The sequence below is a fragment of the Strix aluco genome, chromosome 6 (genome assembly GCF_031877795.1).
Source record: "Strix aluco isolate bStrAlu1 chromosome 6, bStrAlu1.hap1, whole genome shotgun sequence".
Lineage (NCBI taxonomy): Eukaryota > Metazoa > Chordata > Aves > Strigiformes > Strigidae > Strix > Strix aluco.
The window spans coordinates 3,177,468-3,189,664 of NC_133936.1; the positions used below are offsets into that span (position 1 = coordinate 3,177,468).

At 41.6% G+C, this 12,197-nt stretch overlaps 1 protein-coding gene across 1 annotated transcript in view; it reads right to left on the reverse strand.

Moving 5' to 3' along the window:
- Window positions 1–12,197, reverse strand: part of KIF5C (kinesin family member 5C) — an 87,122-nt gene that overhangs the window by 20,225 nt on the left and 54,700 nt on the right. The window contains exons 13-17 of the mRNA XM_074828497.1: window positions 10,452–10,520; window positions 6,550–6,756; window positions 5,408–5,554; window positions 2,845–3,033; window positions 341–458 (exon numbers count right to left, since the gene is read on the reverse strand). Of these exons, the coding sequence (XP_074684598.1) occupies window positions 341–458; window positions 2,845–3,033; window positions 5,408–5,554; window positions 6,550–6,756; window positions 10,452–10,520 (730 nt within the window). The remainder of the gene's footprint in view (window positions 1–340; window positions 459–2,844; window positions 3,034–5,407; window positions 5,555–6,549; window positions 6,757–10,451; window positions 10,521–12,197) is intronic.

Sequence of the window (12,197 nt, forward strand, 5' to 3'; positions counted from 1 at the left end):
GGAGCTGCTTGGCTAAAGTATTTGGGTTTATTATTTCTCGAATCATTAAAGCACAAGGTGAAGCTTGTAAAGTTTTAGATTCTTTTGAAAAATTAAGTTTCTCTGTATTTTGTGAACAACTAGGCTGAAAGGGATAATTCTGTTTTTATCTGAAGTGTAATGTACTACAAGGCAGTGCAGTGTGTTAAGCATTCTGAATCACAGTTTTATGTCTTCACCACAAAATTCTAAGCAGACAATAAAATGTAGTAGGACTGTAAATATGATACTTCAGCCAATACTGAATTTTCTAAGATACAGTTGGTAAAAGAAACTATGACCACAAGACTCAACGTTGTACCTTGAGCACGTAACTTGGCAAGTTCTTCATTGAGAGAGTCCTGTGACTCTTCCAGCTGCCTTCTCTTCTGCTCCATGTTTTGCATGTAGTCTGTAAGGGACTTGATCTTTGCTTCATGCTAAAGACAAGGGGAACAGCAATGAGATGTGAGTACCACAGCTTGTTACCTAGGAATTCAGGTACTGTCCTACATAAAGGAGGAAAAATAGAAAGCTCTCCACATCCAGAGCTGATGACTAGGAGAAAATACAACAAAAGATTTGAGAAGCAGCTAACAGATCAAACCAGACTGCTTTATTAAAGGTCACGCTTAGTAGCCCAAGACATATACTGAAGAGGGCAGGCAGTAATTCCAAAACATCCCTGGAAGCTCATGACTTGTTCAGCAAACTGCAGCAGCTTTCTAAAACCAGCTGAACACCGAGCTTCCGAGGTGGCTTCCTGCATGCTTCAACCTGCAGACGCTCAGGTCGACTTTCTCCAGCCATCCTGATGATTTGTTTCTTGCTAACATCCTTTTGAACTAGAAGGGCTTATGTTTAAACAGGAAATACTGAATAATGTAATGAAAACATCCAAAATTGAATTAGAATTTTCTAATTTGGGGATAAAACTAAGATACTGTCTGGGCATTATTACATGCTGTTAATAAAGCCACTGAAGCACTTCTGGTTCACTGTTCTTAAAGTTCACCTTGGCTGAGAGAGGTTGAGACCTCTGGGTTGGTGCTCCTGTAAAGATCAGACTTAGGGAGGAGTAATCCTTAGCAGGAACTAAAATAGTTCAGACCCTCCTGGCATTGAGGTGTCCAGGAAGAGAAGAGCGCATGCCCGAGTTGCACGTTTTGGGGATTAAGTCCTCCAAACAAACCTGACAAGAAATTTGGCCAACTCCCAGCTTGGCTCCAAATGTTCTGGCCCCAAAATTGAGACTCTTGGTGCAGCACGCAGCGGTGACGCACCATTTTATGGACCAGTGTAACACCGAAACCCTATAGCCCTGTGATGTGGCACTGCCATTGGTAGTGACAGGCCACCAGCTTTGGACTGAGTTTGCAAGGCCTCAGGACTGAGCCTTGCCCAGCTTGACCTCTCTGAGCTCTTCCTGACCTGCCTTGCAGCTTTTCTTTTTCTTTTCTTTTACTTGGTGGCTTTGTACATAAGGTGCATTTGGCCATTAACAAGATTTTGAGCATAACCCCCAGCTTCTTCCTGGTTTTAAATGCTGACAGGCTTCAACAGGCATTTAGATGTAGAACCTCCAAAGTGCCAAGGCAAGGTGATCACCTGCTTAAGAGTATTTCCGCCTGGTTTCTTCACCACGTGAACATATAGAACTTGGATAAATCTCTCAAATCCTAAGCCTCCAGTCTCCTGTCTGTAAATAGGTACTGAGGACAAACACCAAGCCCACAGCAGCAGCCGGGCTGCCTTCCGCTCACTCCTTCACCGGGTCAGCGTAAGCCAACACCACGGCTGAAGGAGGCTGTCCCACGGCCCGCTGCTGAGACCTTTATTCCCAGCTCTGTGTTGCTGCTGCTCTCTCCTGCCTGGAGAAGCATGGACACAGCTGCTGTGCGAGTCAAGCCTTAATCTGCTTTATTAATGCAAGCTCCCAAGGAAAGGGAGCAGGAGCAGCACAGGCTGTCAGGATGACTTCCTTCAGTGGCCATGCCAGCCCAGGGCCTACTTGAAGAAAGGGTGAAAAGTATAGTTTTTACTTAACATTTTTGGATAGCTGATACCCTCAGGACTCCAGCCTCTCTGTAATACTAAGCAGCACGCTTTCAGCTACATCTTTATTAAGTGGAACTTTTAATAAAGACATTCTGCTGCAGGACAAGAGGCTATCCTTGCTCCAGTTTTTCTTAGACTAACTGGTAGCAAATGAAATACAGTAAACTGTATGGTCCCCTCCCCTCCACACATCCACTTCAAAGCCATTGAGCATGTCAAAGCATTCAGTCCCATTCCTGCAGCAGGCTGCAACAAGCATCACTGCTTGTAACTGCCACCCACTCTGAAGCCCTCCTACCATCTAGATTTCTATCTGATATCATAATGTTTTCCATAACGTTTCCATTTTATGCATTGCTGCCTAGTTATCTTGGTGGCATACTAACAGACCAGATACTGGGGGGGCTCTCCAAATGTTTTGCTAGTGAACCATACAATCACTGCTTCCTTTCTCGGGTTGCTTTTAAAGTGAAGGTACAAGATATAAATTCATGCTGAGGAAATCACTCTGAGGAGGATTTTCAGTATTATGCCATAGAACACATTTTGAGTTCTACAGCAGGACACCATCTTGCCACAGAATGTGCTGAAAAACACTGAGGGGGAGGAATGGGAAAAGAGAGAAAAAACCCAACAAAACGGACAAGAGAAACACCACTCTGTTCCCTTAAGTTTCATTTATCGCTCCTACCATAGACATTTCATGAGGAAGGAGGCCGAGAAGTCGTCAAACCTTGCTGCAAAGGGACAAGGAAGGAGCAAACATACTTGTGAAATGAGGAGCTGGCAAGCCGCAAGCTCCCTCTCGCTGGCGTTCATCTTCCTGTTGGAGTCTATCTGGGCGCTCTCCAACTGCTTGCTGCGGTTCACCAGAGACTTCACCTCAGACTTCATCTTGCTGATGTAAAGCCGTGCCATGGTGAACTCCTCCTCAATCACCCCGTTCACATCTGCTAACTAGACACACAGAAGATTGCAATCTGAAAGGTGTGGTTCTTACAGGTAAGTCAACGCAAAGCAGTCTTCCTGCTGGGAAACTCTTGTCTAGAGCAAGGAAGCCCCTGTGACAGCACAGCAGCCCTCAAGGAGTACCCACAGACCTTCAGGTCACCTTTAAACACATTATACCGCTCCAGTTCTTACAATCTTCACTGACGAGCCTCAAAAGTGAGAAATTAAGGCTTGCACTCAGTGTGCTTCATCTATCTAGTGGTTCAACATCTAAAATAATCAGCCCACCATCATGGCAAGAGCATATTTTGGAGAAACCTTCTCATGTCACCAGCACAGGAAATTTTCCTGCTTTCAAACTGCTAAAAGGTGAAGAGCATTTTCAAAGTACTCCTTAAAGAAGTCTCCTCTTGAAGGGTTGTGCTTCTTCAATGAGGAGGCGTAAGACGGACACGGGTCTGGAAATGTCACTTGGCAAGAGAAAAATAATCGCTCTCACCTCTAAATATTAGCATCGTTCTATTTATACAACATTTCCTTCTCTGGTTTAATGTGGTGCCTTTTACTTGTATCTCTTTCTCTTCATGATTTTTCTTCAACTACTTAATTCATGTAGCCCACTGACGAGCTGTGAAGGTTCTCCTTGCCCGAGCATATGGCTAGCAACTTCATCTGCTTTTCACCTTTTTTCCCAGCCACCACCAAGGGGAAGGTAACGTGCTGTATCTTCTCCCCAAAAGCCTAAAAAATGTGACTGCTTCCAAAACTGTCAGTCTGGTCTGAAATTAGACACACTTTGAGAAGATACTAATTGCCAACAAATTTGAAATTATTCTTCTAAAAGCTTCTCAATCTGGCCTTATTTGCACTGACAGCTGTCCTGTAAAATGCTGACATCTTAGTTACTATAAAAATTTGTATCACACAGGCTATGCCTCCATTTTCAAAGATTTCCTCTTATACTTCCTATTGCAACGGCCACCAGAGGTTGCTGTAAGATTTAGCAAAGTCTGGTCTTGTGGTCCTGGCATCTGCATAACCACATCAGGCAACAGGGATCGTGTCCTCTGCAGTAAAAGCGGGCTGGAGCATCTGCTGGTCTAAGGGGGGGTTTAGCAGGATATCAACAACTCTCAGAGTCAACTCAAAACACTCAGCCACACATACTCACTTTTAGCTTTGAATGTTCAGGAAAGTTCATTGCTCAAAAACTGAGAAGTGAACTAAAAGCAAGAAAATGGAGTGCACTGCAAGGAATTCACATACATCTTGAAATTTTTTTTTCTTATCCAGTTTTAGAAATTGCTCTTTTTCGTGTGGTTTTAAATGGACAGGTTAAGATGGCGTGAGCATCACCAGGAAGATTTTCCAGGGCATGAGAAGTTTCCATCAGAGATGTGCCACTTAGCAATGACCATACAAATACCTTCTCTGAGACTTAGCATTTTGCTCATCCACAACAGGAGAAGTGTGACAAAGTGAGTAGCTACCTCCTCTGCTGCATCTGTAAACCCAAGAGCCAGACAGAAGGCAAACTTCAAAGCAAAGCTGGCCAAAATCTGCACCATCTCTAGGCAGGTTCAGATATCAAGGTTTCTGCTGCTTTAACCACCTTTGCTCCCGTTCTTACTTTCTTACTTCAGAGGAAAATGATCCTCTGCAATTTTTCTTCTATAAAGGTCACTAGTCAATACACAAAAGTTAAGCTGGTCTTACTGTCATGTAATTATTTATGTGATATCAAGCACAAATTTACCAGTGCTGGAAATCAGTAGTTTTAAAGCATCTTGTGTACAGAAACACACAGAGAAGTTTGGGCTCTTCGTCAAAGCCAGACACTGCTGAAAGGTAATAAAGACCAGAATGCAGAAACCACAATTTCCATGCAGATCTTTTCCTTCAGGTGCCCTGGACAGCCATCAGCACAGACCTCTCTGGCTTTGAGAACTGTTCACCTTCAGCTACACAACAGTTTTAGGACAACCTTCAAAAAAAAAGGTAGCCACCCAGAAGCCAAAATCTCACCAATAAAAATTCTTCAGATTCTGGGAATAGAGGGTCATGCCAGCTAACAAAGGAGCAGGGGTACGTGTGCATTGTTTTGAGGGCAACTCAGCCCCCCCATTAATAAACACATTGACACACAGATGGGCTGCATTAGTCTGGCCCCAAACGCTGAGCTGGGAATAAAAGTGGTAATTGTGTGCACAGATCATCTCTGACCCAGACAAAGATCTCTTCAGTATTTCACTCTCTGCTCTAGCCAGGATTTAAACGGCAGTGTCCTGGGAGAAGGACTGCTGTGTCACGCATATTCCACATCAAGTATTTTTATACTGCAGGAGGTATGGAGAGCAAGCAATAAAGACAGCCAACTTACTGTTTTAACATCGTTAGTACCAATGATTCCTCCAATCTCTCCCAGGTCCTTAAGCAGGAGGTTCAAGATTTCCGTAGCTCTCTTCTTCTGATGGTTACTGAGCTCCTGCAACTGGCCCAGCTCCCTCTGGGTCACTGTCAGGGCACTCTGAAAAGGTTTAAAAGCAAAAGTTACCCTCCTCTCTGCAGACTGGCCATCAGTTCTTCTGTGGTATCTAGGTTACACGGTATTGTCTTGTATTTTTCTGAACGTGCCTACTGGCTCAACGCACTGACGCATACAATTCCACCTTGCCATAATCCACTTTCACAACTCACTGGCTAACAAGGCTACTTTAGATCTATTAAATGTAGTAAATCCGGTAAGAATCTTATTTGCATAATACATGTAGAAGAAGGTTAATCACAGAGCAACAGGTATAAAAGGATATAAAATTCAATTTTTTCAAATGGGTCTCATCGTAATCTGTTTTACTGAAGTGGATAAAGAAGTCTTCCATGAAAACAGACCTGTTAACAACAGCTTCGTCAGTTTGTGTAATGAATTAAGGAGCAAGGATGTATTAAGCTAGTAAGCCAATCTTGATTTTTCTCAGATCAGGTTTTTTTCCTTAAGATCAGTACACACCAGCTGAAAAAGCTGACTTTTGTTCTGATTCCTTCCTTGAGATCTTCTGACTCTATATAAAATCTCTGCTCCACAGCACAGAGTCCAGAGAAACACAAAATGCTGCAATTTGCATTAAGCAGATTTTCACATCTTTCTTGGCATAATACAGTTCTTAAATAACGAAAACACAGAATGGCCAGTTCTCACATTCAGTTGCTGCTATGGTGTGCAAACACAGAGGTTGCAAGAGCCACAATCTGCCATCAGCTTCCACAGAGCAGGTTCTGAATTACCTTAATTTTAAAGCTTAGTTAAGATAGAAGAGAGGGCAACATCGGCAAATATGGATCTTTTAACAGCTTTCCTTCTCCAATTTTTAAACTACATAATAACATACTTGGCAGCAGTACCTGAAAGATTACTGAAATGGCATAGGCTAGCAGTTATCTGGGAAGCCCTATGGAAATCTTTAGGGGACGTGCAGAGTTTAGGGGGTGAGGAGGGACCCAGCACTATAAATCACTTGCTCTTACACTCTTCTGTGCCAGCTCGTCAGCCAGCTGCTCGTTGGCCCTTGTTTTGTCCTCCACTTCTTGGGATTTCTGGTCATAATTGACAGCTAATTCTTCCAGGGCTTGAAGGACTTCTTTCACTTCATCTTTCGCTGCTTCGTTCTCAATCTGAAGACGGGTCAGCTCCTCCTGAATCTTCTCATAATCTCTCCTAGTAGAGGCCAAAAGCTGGAAACCAGGTATCACAGAAACATTAAGTCACCCAAGAACTCATTCAAAAGTCAACATTGAAAAGGGCAAAAACAGACAAAGAGAGAAAGAAAGAGTGAGCACGTAAGCGTGTGCAAGAGAGAGAAAGCAGGAGAGAAGAAATCCTGCTGTTCTACCAGAAACAGCATCAGTTTCAGCATAAATGTATTTGAAGGAGGCAAAAAAGGCTCTGAACTTCAATGCAAAGAAAAATCTTAATCAAATCCTATTATGGCACAAGACTGAGGCAGAGAAACTTATTTAAAATAGTATCATAGCTCCAAATAAATTTTCTGTCCTCAATCCAATGCTGCAGCTAGGGCCAAAAAATACCACAAAGTACAATGTTTAAACACAGACCCACAGCTTTGAACTGACCCAAGCAAAAGAGTGCTCTGAGGCAGTTTCAAAGATCTTGTGGCATTAGAGAAACACTTTGATAAGCAAATCTATGATGATTATTCTTAGTTATCATCTGAAGCACAATGCTGAAGACAGATTAGCTGCTCATATTTGCTGAGGCAAAATATTAACTAAAGAAGAAAATACAGACTTCACATATACTACTGAGTATTTCCAATTTGTAAAACTTATTAAATTTACTCTTTGCATGCTACTAAGAGAGACGCTGAAGTTTCAGTGACAGTGCTGATTGTAAGAGGTCAGTGGCATGGTTCTCTCCCTTACACCACTCCATCCTCACTCAGATGTTAAAGTCCTGAAAATTCAGCTATTGGGTCCTTAGCACAAAACCAGACTCAACAGCAGTCAAATACTGCAGAAGGATGGGGAAATAAATAAAAGGTGCCACCTCACATTTATTGCTAATATTGTACTTTCAAGAATAATAACCAAATCAGGGCTTAACATTGCATACAAACACAAGATATAGAACAATAACAAATAAAAGTAGTGCACTGAGATACAAGAAGGCGTTTATGCTCATCCTAACAGCAAAGTTTGGACATTCATTCACAGAATTCACTTATTTCCAAGCCTTCCTATGTATGGATTAGTATAATATTATTTTACTGCAGCTTTCTTGGACAGTAGAACGAAATTTGCACTACTAAAGTGTGCTGGGTGAACTTCTCCTGACCTGTCCCACCACTGCCCACTGGCTCCCAGGCCATGAAGAAGTGGAGTGTGAGACCCCAAGCAAAACAGAAATGTATTTCTCTCTAAAACAGACTACCTAAAAGGAGAATGTCAGAAAAGACATTGCTTTTTTTGGCTCAGAGTGCTAATGGAAAATAGGAAACCAACCAGGCAGCTTCAGACACTGGCACGTGCCCAAAGTGGCGAAGAGAGGATTCAGATGTAAGGGAAATTTATCTCACTGGTAATGCTGCAGCCTCAGAAGTGCACTCACGTTACGGAAAAACCCACTGAATTGCCAAAGCCAGATGGCATGTAAATATTTAAACAACAAAATAGCTTAAAATAATCTTTCTACTAAACACAGATGGAACTATTATTTACATTTACTTAAGAAATTTTCTGTGTGAATATTACTGTGACTTCAAGTAAAGGGAAGTGTTATGTATCACCTAGAGCATAAACACAGCTCCTCAGAAGAGTCTTGTTGATATAATGTGGAAAAATATACCAGGATTTTAAAAGGCTATTAATAACACATTACACCGATCAGTTGTAAACAAAGGGAAGGAGACGATGGCTGCAGCACTTCTCGGATCTGTTCACAGCACGTGAAAGATTCAGAATCCCCCCCAAAACACACACCCTAAGAAACAGCCAGTAGTGAAAAGGTACCAAAAGATACCAGTATCAGCACAATGCCATCTGTGGCAGGCCTTAGATTTATAATTAACCTGCTAGCTTAATCAAGCAGAAAAAAGTACTCTGGTTAATTAGGGGGAAGTGGAGTGAGGCAGTTCTCTGCAGCTAATACATCACACAGCTAATCACAGCTTTAAGAGAAAACAGGTACATCGCTCCCGCAGCGCAGGTGAGGCTTACGTGTGGAAGACAAAACCTTGAAAAATTAATTCAACTCCCTTAAAGAAGAAAACAAAAACACTGCATTAGCTTTCAAAGGGAAGAGATGGACAAGTTTATCAGACGAACCAGCTAAACCTTCTGAACAAGCTGTGAGACACCAGCTGCAGAGATTTCAGTAAGTCAGCAAAGCTAGACTAGAACATGTGGAAAAAGGTGAAAAAGTGGCCTGTAAGGCAAGGCTTAGAGGCCACTGAAAACTTGATTCATCTTCCAGATGTAATATTGATTATGGAACACAAAGAGGGTGGAGAATAAGCCTGCATACAGCATGCTCCCAAATATCTAACAGAAAGAAAGGAATGCACATCACCCAAAAAATAAGATAAAAGAGAAACTGTAAGGGGAAAAATAAGCTTTAGATCAGAACACTGATGTAAAAAAGACGGGAGAAGTGAGATGGCATAAGTTACACGTATCAGAATGTAACGTTGCTGAGAATGCATAAAATTGTTATGTTTGTATAGGCACGGACATAGATAGCACGCAATACAGAGTAATCAAAAGAAAGTTGTAGCAAGTGAATGAAGAGCTTCATCGTGGAGTAAAATAAAGCTGGTAATTCCTACAGTGAGTGTAAGTCCCCAAAGATGGCAGGTAAGTCATGAGTGACAAGTAACAGACATTTTCATATGTTGTTCTCTCCCTGTTAAGGAGCTAAACCTTGGAAACCCTTTCTGAAGGCTTGGCTAAGGATTGAAACATGGACAGAATAATTTTTTAATTACAAGACAGGTTTCACACCCAAAAAAAGCAGCCAGCGTAATGCTGTTCTCCAGCCAAAGTGGCTCGGGCAGCTGTGAGAGGCACGCTCCTTGAGAATCACGGCAGTGTTTCTTGCTAAGAGGGACCAACGTTTTGGAACACTAACGATGGGTGAACTCCCACACCAGGATTATCTCCTTGGACTCAACAGCGCTTTGCCAGTTTCCCACAGTTGGCAAACCAGCATAAAACCATCTTCTATGAAAGATCACAGCAACGTTTGGGGAACTTGGTGATTTGGTGTAACTGCCAGAATTTGCACCTTCAAAACTTCTCATAAACTAATGACAGATGAGGAGATGACTTGACTGTAAGTTTCGTGATCATATTCCTCATCTTAAAAACAACAAACACTCATTTTACAGACAGAAACAATGAAATAAAATGTTTAAAGTAAGCAATCCAAGATTTTAAAGCAGATCAGCACCACTGATCAGTTTTTCAGTCTTACAGATTTCTCTCAGTACTGTCTCCAATTGCCAAAATAATGAACATCAGTAATTTATTGCCAGGAGTAACTTTTATACTGTTAAACTAAGAAATCTGTAAGTACCTGCACTCTGCAGTGTCTGAATACCTGGAAGGATACAGACATATTGAAAAACACATCTGAAGTGAAAAATACTGGCCACGCTCCTACCTTGGTGTCTCCAGCATCACTTCCCAGCAGGACGTTAGGCTGTTATAAGGAGTCACCAAGGCTTAATGCTCTTCTGAGGATATTATGAAATTCGAAGTTTAAACCTAGCTGTCACACAGGTTTCTCTTACCTATTGAATTTTAGCCAATTAATATGAACAACAACAACTGTGACAGGATCACCAAACAAGGGGCTCATAAGCAAAATGTAAGGGGGTTTTAGTTTCTTTCTTTTTTTTTTAGTTTTTTACCTCCTCTTGATCCAGCATTTGTTGCTTTAGTTTTTCAGCCAACTGGCTCTGCTGGTTGATTTCATCATCCTGCAATGAAAAGAGTTGAAGATTTTTAGTTTCTTTTCACAGTTCTCCTTTGGTCACTTTTATTTCCCCTTTCCAGAAAAGAAGGGGGAATAATACCCCAGCAAACCTGGCACACGTTTGAGTGGTATGAGAGAAAAATATACACACACAGAGCTACATAGTAAAAGCAATGCATACATGCAGTTGTCTCTAGTTTATACCTAAGCAGAGGTGTCCCTGATGGTAAACAAGACACTGATGTGGTCAGAGTTGCACCTTATAACTTGCAGGAGATTTTGTTAACATATGTGATGTTTTATAGATGTGCAAATACAAACACACCCTCCCTCCCTCTCTCTGACTCTGTCCCCAAATTTTGGCTGAAGAGAGATCATTAGAGAGATTTATTAATCAATTACAATTTACAGCTAGCTCTGGACTGCATTAATGAAAGAGGAAGCTCAAACCACAACACAGAACTTGGTCCCCTCAACTGCAGAATTTGTATTTTCCTACTCCATCACAGCCCTTGAAGCAAATACTGCCAGGTAGTGCACAGCCAGGCATCCAACTGGCACATCAGCTTCCTTGGTAAGGCAGTATCCTCACGGGTGGGAACTGATCTTAAATACAGAAGAGAAATGATGGACTCCACTGCAGGAGTTTTTCCTCCAGAACACCGGAGGCAGGAGGCACACCCAGCACAGCCCCTGAGGAAGCCCACCTCTGCTCTCACGACAGGTATCCTTCCCTGAAGGAACTCACCAAAGATAAATGGATGCTTTTTACCCTATCAGAGTTGACTGATATTTTGTGTTTCACTGACAAGCACACTAATAGATCGATTCCTGATAGCAACACAGCTATCAAGTAGAATATATCAAACCACTTGCTAATATTAAAATAGTCCCAGATATAACATAAGAATGGTCTACACTGGAACAAGCTATAAATTATGATATTTTGGTTTTGTTTTGGGGGATCAAATACCTTCTCATTTCCTACAGTACTGCAGTAATGCACCAAAATTATGCTTCCCATGTTTCCTAGGGTAAAACTCAAACCTGCTGCCAGTTCCCTCAAGAATAATTCAATGGGCTTTGCTACTTTTGATGAGGGAAAGTGAAATAATGACAGGCTTTTTTTCTTTTTCTAATCAATACGTAAAAGCTAGAGAGTGCTACTGAGAATGTACTCTCCATCACAGAAAAGCTGTAATTTTTTAAAGACCTTAACTGTTCTTTTGAATGCCATCAACATACTGCTGTGTGTAACCAGACTGTGCAGAGACAGCTCATGCACGTCAGAGTTAAGGCTTAAACACAACTATCCACTCCTTCCCTTGGTATTCAGGAGCAGCCAGACTTTAATATTAACATACAAGGGAACAGTGGGCTTTTTTCTGATATTTTCTTGCTAATTACAATTGAAAGTTAAAATCAAGTTTTCATTAATGATTAAAGCTACTCTGAAAACTTTTGCTAAATAGCCTTTTAAGCTGTTCTCATCCATAATGGTCAATGGTTTTAGTATGCCTTTTTTCCCCACTTCTTATCTCACACAAGCCAAAGCTATTAATGGCAAGTGCTCAGTAAATGTATTGCTGATAGCTTTAAGTACCAATGATGTATTTCAAGCTGTGCAAATAAATAAATAAAAAAAGCCACCTGCACTCCAGGCAGTGTTCACAGCTGGAAC